General features: G+C 43.1%; 2 protein-coding genes across 5 annotated transcripts; both read right to left on the reverse strand.

Annotated features, from left to right (window-relative positions):
* Window positions 1–144: 144 nt before the first annotated feature.
* Window positions 145–4,327, reverse strand: serpinf2b (serpin peptidase inhibitor, clade F (alpha-2 antiplasmin, pigment epithelium derived factor), member 2b). 3 transcript variants are annotated; one of them, XM_080459424.1, is made up of 10 exons: window positions 4,000–4,327; window positions 3,476–3,567; window positions 3,195–3,313; window positions 3,045–3,119; window positions 2,693–2,963; window positions 2,386–2,529; window positions 2,049–2,237; window positions 1,797–1,939; window positions 664–868; window positions 145–585 (listed from the first exon to the last, which is right to left on the reverse strand). In XM_080459424.1, the coding sequence occupies exons 3-10, from the start codon at window positions 3,246–3,248 to the stop codon at window positions 233–235; spliced, it is 1,434 nt and encodes a 477-aa protein (XP_080315550.1). In that variant the 5' UTR covers window positions 3,249–3,313; window positions 3,476–3,567; window positions 4,000–4,327; the 3' UTR covers window positions 145–232. The 3 variants fall into 3 exon arrangements, with proteins under 3 accessions (XP_080315550.1, XP_080315551.1, XP_080315552.1); XM_080459425.1 differs by having other exon boundaries at window positions 3,195–3,263; window positions 4,000–4,308; XM_080459426.1 differs by lacking the exon at window positions 3,476–3,567 and having other exon boundaries at window positions 3,195–3,263; window positions 4,000–4,308.
* Window positions 4,328–4,701: 374 nt separating this feature from the next.
* Window positions 4,702–19,477, reverse strand: wdr81 (WD repeat domain 81). Of its 2 annotated transcripts, none has more exons than XM_080460115.1 (12): window positions 19,265–19,477; window positions 16,577–17,084; window positions 12,204–15,754; window positions 12,012–12,119; window positions 11,718–11,917; window positions 11,464–11,645; window positions 11,040–11,205; window positions 10,464–10,629; window positions 9,588–10,394; window positions 9,333–9,478; window positions 8,991–9,173; window positions 4,702–6,521 (listed from the first exon to the last, which is right to left on the reverse strand). In XM_080460115.1, the coding sequence occupies exons 2-12, from the start codon at window positions 16,936–16,938 to the stop codon at window positions 6,195–6,197; spliced, it is 6,198 nt and encodes a 2,065-aa protein (XP_080316241.1). In that variant the 5' UTR covers window positions 16,939–17,084; window positions 19,265–19,477; the 3' UTR covers window positions 4,702–6,194. The 2 variants fall into 2 exon arrangements, with proteins under 2 accessions (XP_080316241.1, XP_080316240.1); XM_080460114.1 differs by having other exon boundaries at window positions 4,719–6,521; window positions 8,991–9,224.
* Between the last annotated feature and the right edge of the window lie 1,219 nt (window positions 19,478–20,696).

Consider the following 20,696-nt stretch of genomic DNA (forward strand, 5'->3'; position numbering starts at 1 on the left):
CCAAAATAATCTTAATTCTGCATTGTTTATCAGGGTTATTAGGCTTTTTACTGGGTTGTATTAAATGAAGCAATACCCCCCCCCCCCCCCCCCCACCCACCCCCCACCCCCCCACACACACACACAAAAAAAAAAAGAAACATCTGTTTCAAACATATTTATCCAGCTGTCAGTACAATTATAAATGTAGTGGTCGGCGCTCCCCCAGGCCAGTTGTACAGGATATTAATCCCTACTTAGGCGGACCTCCATATGAGCCCATGTGATTCTTATCGACTGGGAATCCCACTTTATCCATGTTTCCAGAATCAGATTTCTGCAAAATAGGTGCACCAGGATTTGGGTTGTTGATGACCCCCATGAAGATCGGTACTCGTGTCTTATCATCCATAAGAGCAAAGAAAAAGGGTTGGCTGAGGTGGAAAACAGGATTGGACGCCCTGGAGATGACCACAGTGGTGGCTGCAGCAGCCTCTGCACCCTCCTCATTTATCTCCATGCTGGATTTGTGCATCACGCTGGAGACCAGCAGGGGGCCGTCTGCCATGTCAGCCAGGTTGGGATTAGAAAACATGTCTCCCAGGCCTAATCCAGAGCAGAGAGGGTTAAAATCCATGCACAGTAGAAATATCCAAATGATGACAAATCATAATTAGTTCTCACCCAATTTCGTAAAAACTTCCTGTAACTCTTGAGCATACTCCAGTTTGAACTTGGGAACTTTAACTTGCACGGCCCTCTCTTTAGGCAGACGATTATACAAGTGAGAAATATTCAGATTTGCAGAAAGGGAGGAAACGTTCACCTGACCAGACAGAGGCATGACCACCAGCAAACTCATAGAGTTGAGGAACGGGAAGCTTGCAACCTGCACAAGAAGAAGACATGACATTTCAACACAACCGAGGCCGTGTGTGTGTGTGTGTGTGTGTGTGTGTGTGTGTGTGTGTGTGTGTGTGTGTGTGTGTGTGTGTGTGTGTGTGTGTGTGTGTGTGTGCGTGTGTGTGTGCGTGTTTTAATTTACCAATCACAGACTCATAAACATCATTAACCAAAATAACCACAAAACAAGCAAAGCAACCAGCAAGTAAATGAACAATGTATAATATGAACGATCCTTATCTGACCCCCCTCTTTTTTTTTTTTTTCTTGCTGAACACAAAGTGAATGTAGTGAACATTTGTAAGTTACTCTTAAATTTCTACACAGTAATTAAAGTACAGTAATATGAGTTAAGAGTAACAAATGTCGATTGCGCTGTGGTTCAGAAAGTGTTTTGTCTTACCGGGTATTGAAATGCTTCATGGTATTCTGTTTTGTTCGGGTTTAACTTGAGACATACAGTGTATTTTTTCATCCAGTTTTACCCCGAGAAATCTGGTTTCATGAGTTCTAACAATGTCGCTCCCATCCATCTGTATTATTACGTTAATATTGTTTGGACGATTCACAAATAGTAGAGGTTTAGTTTCGTTTAGATTGAGTGTTAATTTATTCCTGTCAAACTAACTCTTTAACTTGCACATGCATGCAGTTCTTGTTCTGAGTAGGTGTTTTAAATCCCCCCGAGCAAAAAAAAACTGCTGTCATCTGAAATTAAAACCAATTTTCAAACGTTAGAAACTCTGCAGACGTCATTTAAGTGACAGATGAAGAGTTTGGGACCCAGCGCTGATCCCTGGGGGCAAAATGAACCTTTATAAATGAGAAGATTCCTTTTGGCCGTAAACAAAAATGGCGTAGGAGACCAGAGACCAGAGAGAGTGTGTGTGTCACGGTTCAGAAGAGTATTTTACCTGAGCCTCTAGTTCCTGATCAATAAATAAACTCAGGGGATGTTTGGCATCTTCCATCACTTCAACATCAACCATGTGTTTTTCATCCAGGTAAAACACGCCTCTGGAAGTGAAGCGTGGGTCGAACCGAGCTTTCCACTCTCCTGCGGGGGAGGCGAACGCATCGAACACAAATTAGCTGAAAACGACGCAAAGTACTGAAGCACTGGACGAGTCACATGTGACCATGGTGGCCTCTCATTTCTCCTTCACCTTTGAAGTGGACGGCATTGATGAGCATCAGCAGCAGATTGGGCGGGAGAGCGGGAAGGAAGTCGGTCATCAGTCCTCGAGTTGCGTTCTCCACCCAGTCGTTGATCTGCTGCAGGCTCTCCAACATGGCCGGCTCCGAGTCGTATAGCCTCTGGGATTCGTTGAGGAATGCTTGCTTTGGCACAAACCCTGAAACCAAGAAACACACAGGCTTTCGAACCAGCTCATGCGGTGAGTATTAATGACTCATCATGATTTTGCTGCAGGTTGGAGGTGTGCGGCCTTTCAACTTTTAGCTCTAGGGCATAAGAAAAGTATGTTTTACGCAGAAAGTAACCTTGACGCAAAAAGATCCGTGTGGCAATTTGTACTTCATTGTTTCTGAGATGTACTAAGATGTTGTGCAGAGACTGGTGGTAGCAGGGGAGGCTGTTTTCATGGAGATGATGCATCAGCAGCTCCTCAGTCTCATTTACTGCACCTGTGAAGAAGGAGACCGGAGCAATAATCAGACAGGAGCCGGACACGTCCCCAGGCAGCCATCAGCAAGGACGAGATGCTGACACAATTCATCAAATGTGGGGTAATCACATACACACTTGGGTACAATGTCACTCGTAAAAACTGCGGAAGGACGTGCGTACCTAAAGCCAACTGGGAGAGGGCGAGTGATATGCTTAAAGGAGATATAATGACGTTTGGTTGCTCCGGCGTGGTCTCCAGGTTCTGCAGCAGCTGTACGCCCAGCTTCTGAATGGCTGCGGCGACGGCCTCCCGAGACTGAGCGCCTCGACTGACAGAGAGGCAGCCCTCAATTGCTTCTTCGTCCAATGAGGTCCCATTGGGCCTGCCGCCGCCGCCGCTCACCGCGACATCTGCATTTTCTGGTTGCGCCGTACTGTTGCTTTTTTTATTCTGTCGGCAGGAACAGCGGAGAAAGTTGAGCGCGAGGTTTCTCCACAGGAAAGATTGAAATGGTGCTGCTTTGGCTCTAACCTCTATGGGCTGACTGGGCATCAAATCAATGAGAGGGACCAGAGGGATTGACTGATTTTCTGCCACCTCAGCATTCTGTTAAAGTAAAGTAATCCACGATTAAGACAGACCGAGATGATTATGCACTTCAGAGTGATTTTAGTAGCTTACAGTGGCTCCTTGGCTGCAGAGACAGATCAACAGGAGTGTCAAGCAGAGGTCCATGTCCTTACAATGTAACTGCAAAAGATCGTGCAAATTCGCTTGGAAATGGTCTTTTCTGTTCACTTCTGAGGTTTTTTTTTTTAGGAAAAAACAAAAAACAAACACAAGCTCATAACACATGTTCAAAGCACTTGAGTGTATTGTGCAATAAATCAATATCTTTCTTAAGTCCAAGTACTCGTAACCAGCCAGTTGCTGTCACACGTGAAATAACAGAAATTTCTCACCTCTTGTTTGAATTTATGTGACGTATAGTCTGACGGTCTTGAACACTTTCACTCTACCTAGTCGCCCTCTCTTTTAAAACAGCCTAAATCATCTGAAAATATGCATAAAACATGAGCCACAAAGATCACACTCCAGGGTTTTCTCTTGAACTGCAGTCATTCAGGCACATTGGATTGTATTATGAATTTTTCATTCTATAAAATGATGCTGCAGGCAATTCATTTAATGCTATATATTTGAAGAAAAAATAAAGAATATAATATAATATAATATATATATAAATATATATATAGTGGGAGGTATTTGTGTAACCCAGTCTATTGTGATATTTACAGACATGCGTATTCAGACCCACATCCAATCTCAAAATGATCAACAAAACAGAAATGAATAGTGGATTTATTTGCTATTGCACAATTTGATTACTTCATGCACAAGTGACAGAATCATTAAGAACCGTTAAACAATATTAGACTAAGAGTTTGAAGGAGCAGAATAAGCAGCAGTGAAAGAATGAGCTTACCTTTTATTGAAAATTACAAAAATACTTGCTGTCTTGTCCAAAAAAAAGGAGCGACCAAGTACTGTGGATGGCAGTATTCCTGAGAGTGAAAGATTGGCATTTGCTCAGCAAACAGTTGAATATTAACTTCAATCGACCGGGGCCTCATTTAAGCCACTATTTGTTTGTAAATGCAACTACAGGCTCTTCCTGGGTTAAACATTGAAGCCTGAAATACGTAACTATTTTGCATGTCAATAGGAATGTGATAAATATCGTGACACAACTAAATCTTCTACAAGGAACATGACTGTTTATTTGCAAAGGTGTGATTCATTCCGCCGTTTGTGGGCAAACAAATACAACCTGATCTCTGTAGGGAACAATCTCTCGTTTCCCAGAAACCCCTAGGAAGTGTGTACACCCCCAACTTAGCAGAAGAGCAGCATTTGGTTGCTCTGCAGAGAAATCACGGCTCAATTCTTTAGACAAATAGCATTTTTGATGAGAATTAAACAAAAATGTGGATAATATAATAATATATATATAGATAATATATCATTGGATCACATTTTGCCATTGAACTAAAACTTAAACCCTTTCGGGTCACATGACTGCCATTTGCAAACATCCAGAGGACTTTGTCCAAACTGAGCTCGACTGATTCAGCTTCGACGGTCGCAGAAGACGAATCGAGAAGAACTGGGACACACAAACAAAATAAGTCGCAGAGATTTTTTCACAGATTTTATTCATCCAGTTAATAAACAGGACGTTCTTCAGTCGCCTCTTGAAAAGATTAAATATCAAGTGTAACCAACTATCGGTGTGCAACTCAAATACTCTTTTTGAGAATAAGCTGGTCTTTCTATGATCGATCCGAAATCCCAGATTTCCTATAAAGACAACATTTCATAAAATGTGGACCTCTTGTCAGTGTGTTCTGGGGCTTAGACAAATAAATAGAAACAGGGACATACGAGTTCAACACACCAGCCCAATTTTGATCGTTGAATCCTGCTCAGCTTTGAAAACGTTTAAAGATTCAGTGAGTTTTAATGGAGACGGGAGTATTAGTCTACTACGAAGTCATTAACATACACAGGTAGCAATTTAAACCATATGTTTATTGAGCCATGAAATCCTGTTTGTATTTTTATATGTAGTTACATAGAAAGATTAAAAGAAAGTTCATCTTGGCGTCGACTGTTTCTACGTGTTTGTTCGCTTTTTGAGACAAAGTCAGGGCTACAACAACATACCCAGTCAAAGTCTGTCTCTCCATCCACTGCCAGGATAATGTTGCTACAGGTTCAGAGTGCTAAAACAAGAGGTACCTAAACACAGTTTAGAAAGTCCTGAAGCAAATTCAAGTAATTTATTAGTGGATAAAAACATTCTTTCTTTTTAAAATCCGAGTGACAAAATCTAAACGTTACAATTCAGGCCATACTTGTGCAGTAGATTAAAGGCTGTGCATTAATAACTAACCTTTTAGGCGTGACAACATGTGAAGCGTTTCCCCTCCGAGAAGGTACAGCGAGACTGTCGTCACAGCAGCCAGTGTACATTTATTGTTCATGGTGTAGAAACTAACTACTGTCACACGACTTGCATGTATTAACACAAACAGGAAAGTCAATCTACAAATACTGCATAGTTGGATCAGTGCACTTAGAGAAGCATGTTTTCTATTGAGGAAGATGGAAGGCGAGGTCGATGTATTTTTGGTTTTTGTTATGCATCTATTTGGAAAAAGTGTAAACACTACATACAGTAAGACCTTCCTGAGCATGTCTTCCAATTCATATGTTTGAAAGGACGGGCTGACCTTGTCAAAACAATAAGTGACCTTGTCAAAATGAGAATTTCCCATTGTAGTACATACTATACAGTTATATTCTTTAAAAAAAAAAAATAATCAAGGGATTTAGTTTGTATGTACAAGATAAAAAGCCATTCGAGTGGCACACTCCCAGTCCATCAGATTCAGTGCCAACAGACCAGGCTGGTACGGCTGGATGGACATGAAGCTTCAATAACTTGTGCTGCCTCATTGAAAAAGCAGTTTAAAGGAATGGACGACCTGCCCTGCCAGTAACAGTTGACCTCCAGCGCAGAGGAGGCAGCGAGAGCTCAGACTCCTGCAGACTTCACAAATAAGACACTTTAAAGGTTGTTGGAACGAGAGTTTAGAGTAGCTGGGAGCTATTGATCTAAGCCAATAACCTAATGGCACCGTTCTCGGAGCCCAGCAGCAGCAGCCTCTTAGTAGGCAGGACTGCCAGGCTGGTCAGAGTGCCGCGGAAGTTCTCTGAGCTCAGCTTGGTGCTGCTGACAGGGCTCATGGAGATATCGGCCATGGAGTACACCCCGATTTTGTTGGCCACTGTTCCGGTGACGATCTCCGAGCCGTAAAGGTCGAAGGCGTGGACGGGGTCGGACTGGGACTTGTACTGGCGAAGCGACTTGTTTTCAAGGTCTTTCCACACAGTCAGAGAGTAGTCGGTGGAGGAGCTGATCACCAGGTTTCCTTCTGCCGCCTGAGAATTAAAACAAGAGGCACAGTCAATACCTGCTGGTGTCATTTCTCAGGTTCAACATTGGCCGGCATTAATCTTCAGGTCCAGTAAAAACACACCAAACAAGGAGATCAAATACAAGACTGAGACATTTGGAATACCAGCTTCATTAAAAGAGTTTTTATAATATGCTACAGCAGTTGATGCAGCAATTAGAAAAAAAACAAAAAAACAACAAACCGAGCAATGTTGTTGCATCCACAAACTTTAACATTTAATTGCGATGAAGTGTTGTTTTTGGAACAACAGCGGCTCGTAGGGATTCAAGTGGTGACCCAGTGATACAAATGTGCCAATGAGAATCACAGCAAGTCTTTCTAATGAGTAACCTGTGTCCATATTTGCCTAAACCTGTGCTTGTAAAACTGGAGATACAATCCTTGACCTAATTTGGGGTTAAATAAAGTTTGCGCAGTGTTGACAGCAGATTTGCCGGGTACAACTTTCACCATCTCTGCATCACTAACTCTGAAGAATGTCAAAATAAAAACCAGAAGAGGAGCAGCGACTCCCGATTTCAGTATGTAAAAAAACAAAAAAAACAAACCCACAGTATCAATTTAATAGGATTTTTGAGAAAGTATTTGTTATCCGCAGGTTTTTCCACCATGGTTATATTTTAAGATGTAGTTAACCCAACAACTACTGAAGAGGCTGAACGGATTTTGAAGAACACGGCTCATCTCTTTAAGGAAACACAAATCCTCGGCAATAAAGTGCTTGTTTTCATTTACTTCAGGAAAGCCCTCAAGTCCATGTCTTCTATACATCAAGCTCTCAACTAACCCCGGAAAGCACAATCACAGTAAAACAAGAAGTCACGTATGGCCATGGAGCAGTGGTCTCAGTCAGACGTGATGAACATTATGTGGCGTCTGCTTGTAACATGGGTCAATCTGAGCCAAAGATTCAATAGGAGTTACAAATGCTGAACTGGCAGGCAGTTCACACTATTTAGAAGCCCTGATTGAAATTGTACTCAACAGATTTTGTTGTTTTATGCAAGTTAAAGTGGTAAAAGACACAAAATGTTTCACTTATATTTAATCTGAGACTCACAAAACAGGATTCCTTTAAAACAAATACGACATGATTTGGGTTAAATGAACAATATACATCCGATACATGCTCATTTTTGCATAAACAAACCATTTGACTCCCATGCAAGCACTTATTTTAGGAATTACACAATGAGAAGAGAAACTCTCCCAGTGGCCTCCAGGAAGGTTAAATAACACATGACAAAGTCTGACCACAGGTTCGGGTACAACAGCCACTTTATGTCATTCACAGCGACGCCCACGTTCAACCCACGTTTTTGTAAACAACTTGATAATTATCAACACCCACGCACGTTTACTAAGAGTACTCCTGGTCAACCTGAAAGTAAAAGTCATATCACTTAAGTATCCATATAGAAAAACAAAAATAGGAAACCTCCACGTTCAAATTACATTTACTGTTATTCAGTTAAACCCAGAACAATGAATAAACAAAAAGGTGGTTAGAAAAAGAGGCCATGCTTAACCTGTCTGGTTAATCCCATGGGGGGACTATAAATCAGGACTGTCAATCTCATTTTTGGCCACAGAGGGTCGCCTTCAGTCTTCGGGGGAGCCCACTTTGTGGCAGTATGAAAACCACTGGTTGTTAATTTTTGGTTAAAAAAACCTCCAAATGATTTCATCACTTTTAGTGCACAGAGGTCCTAGTATATTAGGAATATCTTTTACATCAAATGTACAAAACAGGTGCAATGTTAACATTATGCCATTTTTATAAAAAAGAAAATCCAATTAATATTTTCTGATATTTTTACATTTGTTTGAAAACTCCTGTTCTAAATATAACTGTGGGCTGACAAAATTTGCATTTCCTTTAAAATGCTGAAATTTTCAAGTGTTTTACACAAATGTAAAAAAAGAAAAAAAAAAAGACTTTATTTAATTAATAATCAAGTGAACCCCCAGTCCCTGTTAGTCAATGTGTTGGTGAGGAACTGATTTAGACTGATTCAATTATTTAGTTAAAAAATTAAGGAAATAATTAGAATTGAATAATTTCATGAAAGGTTTGGATATTGTTAAAAGGTCTGAGTTCTATTTTCTTTTCCTTCATGTCGATCCACTTCAACTCAGCTGAAATATCAAACAATATTGGATAAAATTCTTTTCTTGTGTAACAACTTTTGTCAGCAGCCATGACTTCATGTAATGTGCTTCACATGTAGTTTACCATCCAGTAGCCAAAATGTTGACATGTTTACTCCACCAGCTAACAGTGTTAGTTAGAGGTCACCACATCCAGTAATAGTAGCCACATTCATTTCAGAATCAGGGGAGAAGCGATACACTCTAAATTGGGCAGGTGAATTAATAAAAACTCACATACGAGTTAAAGGTAAATTATAAAAACACTCTACAAGCATACCTTCATTTGGAGGATATCTCCCTCATGTGCCGGCCACCCCCTCAATATGAGCCCCGTGCGGGCATCCAGCAGGACGATGAAGCCGGAGGAGAAACCTGCAGCCACGGTGCGTCCCGATGGGCTCACGGCCAAATAACGGATGAGCCCTGCACTCACGTTGTTGTACGCCAGACGAAATTCATGCTGGGAACAAACGAGAAGATGGATCACAGTCCGGTCTGAAATGAGTCCAAACTGAAGAAGTGTAAAAAAAGTGTGATCTTTCCAGGAATACAATATTGATTAATAATTATTGCTTGTACTCAGTCCTGACAGAACGAGTTTGCTGAGTGGCATTGCTACCTGCAATCCAGGTTTACGGGGATCAATGAAGCGGAGAACAGAATCTGCGCTGCCAAAAACAACACTGCTGTGTGGAGCTGGCATCGTGGTGACAGCTGTAATAGGATTCTTCCCATCTACAGCTTCATATGAGCGAATGTGCTTGCCTAAGCGGAAAAATTAATATTTTGTTACTTAAGAAAAGAATATGAACTCCTTCATATATTATTCAGTCGTAATCATGAATAAAAATGTCTTGGATTTGATCTCTTCTACCTGTATATTGGTCCCAAAGGTGCACGGTTCCATCACAGCTGACGACCTCCTGAGACGCCTCCAGCTGTCCGACATAGAAGATCGACTTCCGATGTTCGCTGTACGTGAGCCTGGGCTCCACCTCCTGTGTCCCATCACCATGGTTATACAGAGGCCACAGCTTCACCGTCTTGTCTTTACTTCCAGAAAGGAAGTAATCCTCTCCAGCCAGCGGTGCCAGACACTTGGTTGTGCTAGAGTGACCCAGGAAGCTCTGCAGTCTGATCTGATGGAAGTGGAAATGAGGGTCTTGTTGGTTGAGCCCGATCTCGTACTGCCAGTAAGCAAGCCAGTTGCCTTGCAGCGAGCGGCTGCTCCGTGGGAGCTCCTGCTTCAGGGCGCTGTCCTCCAGGGTGGGGCCCGTCACCCAGGAGGAGGCAAAAGATGTTGTGCCAGCGGACGGAGCGGTGAAGGTTGAGGAAGTGGTGATGATAGGGGTGGCGTGGCTGGCGCGCCCCCAAGAGCTGGCCAAGCCGATGCTGGAGCTTCCACCATAGTCAGTGTCTTGTGACACTTGGATGCGATTTCCAACAAGGTGACTCCCAAATGTGCCTGACTCAGGAAGGGAGTCTCCCAGAGAGGTGGAGCCTGTTGAGGGTGCAGGGAATGGGCTGTAACCTGACCGCCTCGAGGACGGATGTGCCTCCAATCTGGACGTTGAAGCGGGGTTCGTCTCTGCGGCCCTGTGACTCAGGCTCTGATGATATGACTGGGCCAGCTGCCATACTAGCTCATGATTGGGAACCAGCTTTCGAATTGCTGCGTCACCTAAAAAGACCACAAATTTGATCAATCTTGATGTTTCACTCAGTCTGACAAAATATGTGCATCTCCTACCTATGAGGCAGTAGAAAGGGATGTAGGAGGCATGAGCCATCTCAGGGTTGAAAACAGTCTGCAGCTCCTCCAAAACTCCCAATTCGTATGTCACATTTGGCTTCTCGGGCGTACAGACATCCACCACTGTGACTTCTCCCACAATTCTGCGTGGCGCACTGTCCAGCTGCAGCGAAACACAAACAACCTCAGTTGTGTTTCACTTCAATCTATGTATGCAATTTCAACAAGTGGCCTTAAATCAAATAATTTGTGGACACAAACACACTGAATTCAATGTTTTTGATCAGATTGTAATGAGATTTTCCAAACTGTTTTTTTCAGCGGTTATGGCAGATCTGCATGTTAGGAGTATAAGTCTATAGGTATGATTTATGTATATCTTTTACGAGAACAAAACTGAGTTATTGGGACACTTTGGAGCAGTCGCTAAAACCGCTGTCTGAAAATCTTTTCTAAATGAAGTATTAACAATCAGCAAAAAGAAAATTCTAAATAAATAAATAAATAAAAAATGTAGGTGACATTGAACAATGAGCATAAACAAAATCTATGTTTTCTTGTGAGCATGTGTACCTGAGGCTGCAAGCAATGCAGCAAAGAAAAAATGGCAAAGAACCGACGCAGCGTGTCAGCCATATGCTGTTGCACCATCTCCCTCCCGATGCGCAGACAGATGAGAGCCATTAGGCTGAGTGTCTTCAGACAGACGGCAGTGCGCGTTTGTACTCCACTGGGGAACCTACGCAGCATCAGGGATTGAATAGAACAAAGCAGTGGATGAAGGACATATCTATGAGAGTATACTTTGACAAAAAATATACTGGTCTAGTCCAGATCAATAAGTTGAAAATGTCACGAAAAGGACAAGGAAAAACAAACATCCGCAACAGGATAGCCTGATTTTATCGTTTCACGTCATAATTTAATAATTACCACTGGAGAAGAGGCTTGCATACTGCCAGCATATGTAGTAAAAAAATGTGTGTGTGTTGCTTACCCCATACAGGGAGTGGTAAGCAGGTCCAGCAGAGGCAAAAGAACATCCTGATTGATCTTCATGAGCATGTCCATGAGAGTGGTATCAGACAGAAAGACAATGATCTTCTGAGTAAGTGCAACAGCTCCAAGCAGACTCGCTTCTTTTCGCGTGTTAAGACGTTGTGATGAAGGTGGAGACACCTGGAAAACACACAAACTGCTGTGAGAGACAGCAGGAAGAAAAATGATCAGAGAGTATTTGTCCCGACTTACCAGATATCCAATGTAAGGCAGATACTGGTAGGTGAGCACGGGCTCTCCATAAAGCTGAGCAATGTAGATGAGACATTCCAACACAGGTCCTGCTGTGTGGTCACCAACCACAGGTTTCTTCTCGTAAACACTGCCCATTCCCACACTCTCCAAACTGCTCTCCTCAGTAACGGGGGCCACAAACTGGTGGTTTTCAAGTCCTACGGAATTTTAAAATGAAGAAAACAAATACTGCAATGAACGGCAAGATAATAAATGAGATGATTTGGCAAATCTACATACAATCTAACTCACCAATGTAACAATTTGTGAGCAGTCGGAGCAGGTTTCTGGCTACGTATCGAGCCGTCACCGTCGGTCCAAGTTTTGCTGAAAGCCATCGAACTGTTTTGCAGACCGTATCTGTGTATGGAAAGACAATCGGATTATTAAACATTGACATTGTTGTTACACAAATGATTTTTATGAGAAGATATTTTTACTCACCTAAAAGAATCTTTTGCTCTTTCTCCTCAGACTCTGATGGATCGTGGTCGTCTTCCTCTTCCTGTCCACCAACAATCCCTTTCTCAGTCTCTTCCAGCGTCATCCCATTCACAAATTCACCCTCTAGCGTTGCCACTGTGGCCACTGAAGTCTCGGTGCAACCCGAAAGAGTGAGCTCGAGGTTGAGAGCAGATGGGTCATCTGTCCCCTCTTTATCCTCATTTGTCTCAGTCATATCCTCTTCCTCCAGCTCTGCTCCCTCCTCTCCCTCACTGGCTTGTTTCAGGTCCTGGCTGCTGTCAGCTGATTTTAGACTGGCTCGATCCCGCATTGAATCGTCCCCCAGAGAGAGTTCGCTTGTGCTGCTTTTGTCACTCAGTTTCCCAACACTTAAAGACTCCTGGTCTTGATCTTTGGCTGCAGAGTTTTGACTTGGCTGCTTCCCAGCAGTCACCCCTGCTCCACTGTTGACATAGAACCCATTCTGAAAGTCCTCAGTCTCTGACAGGAATACTTGATCATTGAGACTAATGCCAGAGGAGTAGTTAATCATGCCACTGTCTCCCACCACCCCCACTCCCCCACTGGCTCCACTACTTCCACCAACTGACCCAGATGATGCCCGCACCTCGCCACACTGGAACTCCTCTTCCTCCTCCTCGCCTAGGTTACACATGCCAGGCCTGATGCCTTTTAAAAGTTCGCCAGCAGAATCTGTGATGCTGCTTTCAAAGCCGGTGATGACCTGCAGCACATGGGGGAGGAGGTTGGAGAGAAAGGCCTGCAGGCCCAGCCTCACAATCAGCTGCAGAATGAAACAGTCGGTGTAAAGATAAAAGCGTCCCCGGAGGCAGTGGGGGTTTTCATACACACTGATTAATGGCTTCAGTAAATACTTGTTGGCATTTCTGGGGCCAAGTACTTTAGAAATAGGCTCAAAAAGGTACCAAGCTGCATAAACAGCTGTTGACTCCTCAAGCATGAGCGCTAGAATGAAGGGCAAGAGAATTTCAAGACCCTCTGGCGTTATGTTACTCTGCAGCAGCGCTTCAAGCTGCTGCCACAGGTGAAAGACAACATCCCTCCCTTGAAGACAACCCATCGTATCCATCTTGTTATGGTAGGAAAAGATAAAACGATGGAGAGCCGCAAAAAAGGGAGGGAAAGGAAAGGGGGTGATGTAGGAGTTCAACAGCAGGTGGGGGTTTGGAGGAGGGAGACCATCACAGATGGGATCATATTTAAAAAGAAGTGGACTGGGGCAGTCTGGCACTTCTCTTTGTGCTACTCCAGAGTTCTTCTCTATCAGCAAAAGAGTCTCGAGAGCATGGTGCAAGGACAGTGGCACATCACGGAGACTGGCAGAGCATAGCTTCATGACGGCTTGGAACCGCTGTCGGAGTGGGGCGCTTGGCTTCAGTCCTCTCAGTTTAGCAGAGTAAAAGATCTCGGCAATGAGAACACCAAAGGCCTGCATGTCTCTTTGGTAGAGTTGTGTGAGAGAGGGTAAAGATTCATTTATGTGGCCCTCTCTCATCCTGTCAGTAGAAACTACAGAATGCCCAACTTCAGCATGAAGACATTTCACCAGGAAGTTGTTGAGCTTCTCCAGCTCTTCCAAAGGCTGTAGCGGGTTAAAACTTTCAGGAAGAATGATCTTAATTTCCTCTGCATTGGTGGCAGCCACGTTCCCTTCCACAAGCTTTTTGTTCATTGGCCCACTTCTTTGTAACATGGCACTTCGTAAACCAGGTCCTACGCCACTTGTGAAGTCACCAGGAAAAGAATTCGGAGACTGCGATACAATAAGTGCTGAGTGCTCTCCTCCTGCTTTTCCTCCCATGGTACTGATGCTGGGAAGTGGTACGGAGCACGAGGCAGAGGTGGATGAGCCAGTGGTCGCTAATGAGTCCAGGGCTTCAGTTCCTTGTTCAAGTTCCTCATCTCTGTCCACCATGGTCCAGCCAGTGGACTCGCAGCCCGTGGACTCTGGCACCATTCCGTCCACAGTGTCAGCCACGGTATCAACTGGGGGGATTTGTAGAGAAGGCACATTAAGAGCAGCAAGACCAAGGAAAGGAGGTTCTGCTGGGGCGTACTGGGTAGGCGACAGGCGGGGTGGGTGAGGCTGGTCAAACAGCTGAACTACACCATAGCTCGTGAGATTGGTGTGGTTGTCCACGAGGTGCAGGCACACATTCTTGGCCCTGACAGCTTCTTTACCAGACAGCTTATAGCCAAACGTGAGGTCTATCCAGTGATGCAAGTACTGGGACACCTCTCTGCTCTCCAGAAGGCGGCGATGCACCTCAATGAACTCTTCACACGACTTGCACCAAGAAGGCACATCCAAGTCTGGCATGTCCGGGTGGATGGAGCGGAAAATAGAGGGATCTGTGTAGAACTCTGGAATGCACTCGTCAGGCGTCCAGCTCTGCATGCGCTCCATACTGGCTGGGTATTCGTTGGGCTCCCACTGGGATCTGACGTGGCTGCACAAAACAGATTTGGGTGTCTGTCTGGCTTTGTAGACATAGTAGGTGATGTCTGAAAGCACGTCGGATATGTGATGAGGTACGTGAAGGTGGTCAGACTGTCCTGAACTGCCCGCACCTACACAGCCACCAAGGTCTCCACCTACACCGCCTCCACCAACACCGTTCCCAACTGCCGCTGCCAAAGCCTCTTTGGTCATCTCATATGTGAAGTCCAGCTGCTTGTCTCCCTTGTTGAGCCTAAACTTTGACCTCCTCAGATCCCGGAATTTTCCAAATGGCACAGTAAAATCTACCACCCACGGCAGCACCGGGTGATAATTCGGGTCACCTTCTCTCCGTCCTGCCAACTTGTTCAGTTCCATCAGGTAGCGAAAGTTGCCGACACGCCCATGGACCCAATCCAGAGCCAAAATTTTCAGCTCACCAAAGCAGTCGTTGCAAAGTCTCTTGTTCTCTTGGCTCACACAGTCCTTTTCACTCGACAGGATTCCTTTTGGCTCTTGTCTGCCACCGTCTGCGTTACTTTCCATCCCGAGTTCCTCGTATTGTGCAAGGTTAATCTTAAGACGGCTGCAGAGTTGCTCGTCTACTGCTATGTCCTGAAGAGACAGCTCTCCGCACGACAGACCAGCTGCATGACATGCCTGCAGAGCTGTTAAGAGCTGGTAAAGAATGAACAACACTTTGGCATGGCTGTTAGCGAGCTTGGCTGGGCTGAAAGAAACTATATCGTGTAGAGAATACTGAGTGTAAGGAAGAATCACATACAGCATTTCTGCTGTCTCTAGCAGACACTCTGCAGGCAGAACATTTGGACACAACTGGTCAGACTGTGACTTTGAGAAGCACAACGAACTAGAAGGCAAGTAGCTTTCCTTCTCTTTCTCTCTGGCTGGGGAGAGAGATGGTGACGCTCTGTCGGGTGAGATGAACGTAGAATTAAAGAGTTTCTGTAGCGCGTGACGCACTGCATCTACAGCTGCAACGTGCATCTGCTCACTGGCTCCTGCATATGTCTGCACAAGTTTGTGATGGGTTTCACGCCACAGATTCCTGAAAAAATAAAAAGATAAAAAAAGGCAGAACACCAATTAATTACTATGGCTCACACACCTCAATCAGGGTCTATATCACTTTCCTGTATTCAAAAATCATATATACCATCCTTTCTAGACTATGCATAGAGTCATATTGGTCTTTGATCACAGTAACAGTTTTGGCTGCTCCAGTCCTTCACACATTTCTCAGGAAGTCTGAAGTCTCTTTCGAACATATACATATATATCTTTTAAAGTTTTAGCTTAAACCCTCCTGCTTAGCTTTTTAAATTTGGCAACAAATTGCTAGTGTTGCCAGTCAAATGTGGTAGAAATTTAGGTTCCTCCGACTATTAAATGGCATTTGTCTTCACAATTTTATATGTTGTGAAAAACACAAAAAGCTGACTCAGTGATAATAAAATCTCTTCTACAGTTGCGGGCATTAAGAGATAATGAACACATGTCAGTAGCTCATAACGAGAAATCTTCAAGCATATAAGAAGATAACTTTGTGAGCTTAGGTATCAAATAACATCCACAAAGTCAATCTTGTTGAAGTTAAGCTCAAGTTAGTTCTACACCTAATTATTGAAAGCATTCATGAGTAATCAAACTTTTTTGTTTAAATTATCGGGCAAAAAATAGTACAATAGTAATAAAAATAAACAAACATGTAAATAAAGTCTGGTGTTCTATCTTTAAATAGGTTGATAGAAAAGGCCAAATCTACAATCACTTGCGAGTATGCGTTAAACCAGTAACTTAGCAATGAATCAATCTACATTTTTAATTTTCAAGATTTTTTTCACAGTAAACTATAAAGAATTTGATGTACCTGACATTATGCTGTGACACACACTGCATGGTTTTCACATAGGAACCCTGTGACAGCAATTCCACCTGTTGGTGGCATGGATCCCTGCCCAGTCTGTAGCTCAGCTTGCTTTTCCTCACACCCTGGATGCAGACTCGGGTCCACCCTTGGGGTAACTTGGCTTGGGAGGACTGAAGGTATGTGCTCATTTCTGCCTCGCTGCTGCTGTCGAAGCGGGCACAGCGCATTAACCTCCTCTCCCTCAGGCCTGTTACCCAGCGCACAGGGACGAGGGCCACTAGTTCCTGGGGACGGGGTCCCAGGCCCTGCTGCCGCTTGTCAACGCCCAAGTCTTTCTCAACTGCGCGCATCAACCAATCCATGGTGACTGTCCAGACGCTTGTTCAGTGTTGAACACTTTTCTGCGACAATCAGCTCGCTGGTTCGTACTGGGAATAATTTTCAGAAAGCCATGGATGGAGAAATAAAGGTGATCAAGGCCAGAGCTAGCCTCCTCCTCTGATTGGACCTGAAAGGGAAGGAATGACAAACATGAAAGAAACAAATGAGCTGAGCAGCAACATTGCAAATGTGCAAAAAGGGACATTTTTCACAAAGACAAATCTAAGTCCCTGCCATGTGAGTAATGTGATGGTGGCGAATGAATGTGGCAACTTATACTCATCCATAGTAACTTCCTGGAAAAAGAGTGAGCATTGTGCATTTCTGCAAGTCAAGGTCACATTACAGAACGTTACCATTTTAGAAACAAAGATGCCTTAACCACAAACTGACAGGAGTTTTACCATCTAAGTTAAAACTGTTATTTTTTGTGAAAGACAATGCTTAGGGTTGGAGTCACTTTACTCAAAAAAGGTCTGGAGTTCAATCCCCTGAAGTAATTACCGTAATTACATTTAGCTGTATATCCCAGAGGTTTGCATAATTAGAGTAGATGACGACGCCATAGAGCCTTAATTTATTTATTTATTTTTAAATCTGTGAACATGTGGAAAAGTGTATTTTTTCAAATGAAGATCGAGCACCATGCCTGGCAGCCATCAAGTGTGTCTGTAAATGGTTGAATCTAACAACATAAAATGTTATGTGACTGCAGTAGCAATGAAAATGTGTTATAATCAAAGAAGACCATCGGTCAGGTGCAAGACAAGGAGTAAAGCTGTTTTGCTGAAGCAATAACTATGCACTTGCTCTGAGAATCTTAAAAGGTACTTTAGGCTCATTAAGAAATGACAGAGCAGAGCTACCTTCTCTGAACAATGAGTAACGAACACTCTTCAGGAAAAACAACACTTGGGAGAGAAACTGTTCGTCAAATGCTGTAGTCTATAATACTACTTGAACGCAAATTAATGTTCATGAATTGCATTTTTTAGGTAGCTCTGCCAGTTCATCACGAGGAAAGCAGTGCAGACCTGACCTGTATAGTTAAAAAAAACTTGACCTCTAAAGTCATTCTTTGATAAACACAGTTTAAAAAAAAAAAAAAAGGCTTCATTAACCTCTTAAGGGCCGCCTATTCTAGTTGATTTTCTGTGATTATACACACTCAAATGCCAAATCTAGAAACCAAGATAGACAATATGTTGTGGTATTCTTATTGGTGTGTTATTATGAATGGAATGAGCACCAGAACCCCTACAATAGAGTTGTTTTAGACCTACAGAAACTTCAGGGATTGTACTTTTATCATAGTATAAACATAATATAGATAAAGCAAGCTCTCAAACGAGATATATGCATTGAGTGGGAAAAATTTTTTTCCTCTCTTCCGTATTACTTCTGTTATGTTTATTTTTTCCTGTTTTCTTATCTTGTATCACTGGTGTCAGGTTGTTAAGGGATAACCAAAAATAAGCCTTAGCTTCTGCCTAGACCCAGTTTGGCTACAGATATTGTGAAAACAACAACAACAACAACAACAACAACAACGTGTGCGTGACCTTAGAAGCACTATGAACTGAATGCACAAAATTCAACTTTTGCACTGAAACTGTAACCGAAATAAACCATTCATTCTAAAGATAGAATATAGGACATTGCTTTTTTGGGACAAGAATTTAATTAAGGGCTTGTTTACATTCGATCACCCACTTTTCTTGCATTTTCCTACTGCTGTTGCTAAATGACACCTTCTTCACTCCAGCGACATCAGTGACGTTACAGATTTCAAACCGTCTATGAGCATAGATTCTTCTCGGAGGGTGTGTTCTGCAGATTTATAAAAACCTGAGATCTGCTCACAGACATGTAGATCTTTCATCAACACATTAGTAGACAAGTTCAGACCAAACTTCAGATTCAGTCACTGATCTGAACTGCACCTTAAATCAAAGTTAATATCAAGTCGCTGCTTTTCTGCAAACCGACCATGACAACGTCCACTAAACTACAATACCAGTAGATAGTAGAACGCATTACATGGACGACAGAGACGTGTTTCGACAGCGTCCGCAGCTTTGAGAGATTAAGTAACGGGAGTAACGAAAGTGAGTCGAGGACATTTAAGGAAGTAACTCGCTAGCGATTAGCTTAGCGAGAGGCGAGCCTCCATCATGAACGCGGCACGACGCGGTCATGAGTTTCATGAATATAGGGACACCAAGCTGAGCAGTGGCTGATCGCCTCGTGTAACTTCGCTGTAATTACAGAATCATAACAGCGGAGCAGGTTGAAGGCGTCGCTCACCTCGCCACTTGTAGCAGCTGACGGCTAGTTAGCGCGGAGCTAACTAACGGTGCACTCCGCCTTCACGCATGACAAACTGCGTCAACTTTCAGCAGACTGGCTCGTGCCGCGGGTTCGCACGCGTGTGCGTTTCCATCCTGCGACGTTTGCGGGCGAGTGTCGGCGGACGGGCGACAAACAGACAGTCAGTCAGCCGGTTGTGTTTTGTTGGGAGCTCGCTGGAGCCATGTTTTTAGAGCTCGAGAGCCTCACGTGACACAACAGCAGACAGAGCTCATGTGACTCGCGCTCGCGCGCGGCTCCCAACCAACGATAGGACAGGACTAGAGGCTCCGCGTGCACGCAGCGTCACGACACACCAGCAGGGTTTCTCATGTTTATTCACCTGCAAACATCTTTATTCTGTCAAGGACAAAGTTCTGTCCTGTTTTTTTAATTTAGAATAAAATATGAGGCTTGATTGTGTTTTTGTGCCTTGCACAGATTTGTTCAGACTTGTCAGAGACACGTCATTATTATTTTGAAGTACTTTCTTCAGTCACAGGCCACTGGCCAACCCCATCTGACACAGACTCACACTAAAACATACGTAATTTATTTAATTTCATGTCATTCAGTTTAGTTTATTTTTTATTTAATTTTAATGACAAAAAAAAACCAACACAAAAAAACAATCAATACAATACAAAACAAAAGGTTCAAAGTTCTGAATGTACAGATAGATTTATGTAATCTCCCCTTTGCAACAAACAGTCAAATTATTATATCAATAAAAACAAAAATACAAAATGACTTTTAAGTCCGAGAAGCCTGTACAGCCACTATTACTCTTATCAGAACGTTTCTATCATGACAGCACTGTGATATAGTTCTTTGTATCTGAACTCATTACTTTATGTGTGTTAATTTGATTCTATTGAGTCCTTGTCTAGATTGCTCCATAAAATAACTTATTATACTGAAATATAGAGGTGCCGAAATGCATACATTGTTGGTCCTAAATCTAGGTTTTATGAAGATTTCTGTTTCTTTTAGGTTATACTGACGAGTTTCTCTTTTTAGAACTCGATTCTGGATATTAACTGGTCAAGTTCGTTTGTGAGCTTTCAACATTATTTACAGAATACTCTAATCTACTCTGTTGTGAAACTTTTACAATTTTGACAGAATACATTGACTCAGATGAACATATGCACTTCAACTCTGGAAGGAAACCGAGAAACCCACATATGTGTAGAAAAACAGGTGAACTCCACGCGGAAAGGCCCTCAAGCCCAAGTCAGATTCAGTTATTCACAAGTTAATTACAGAGAGGGATAAAGATATGATTGACATTTGAGGGCTCTGATGTTTAGTTGAGAGCCTCTGAGTTCTTGTGATCTTATACTTTAAACTAAATCCTTTGATTGATTTTCTCATGGGTTCAAAGAGT

Source organism: Lipophrys pholis (assembly GCF_963383615.2).
Source record: "Lipophrys pholis genome assembly, chromosome: 3".
In the NCBI taxonomy this organism is placed as follows: domain Eukaryota; kingdom Metazoa; phylum Chordata; class Actinopteri; order Blenniiformes; family Blenniidae; genus Lipophrys; species Lipophrys pholis.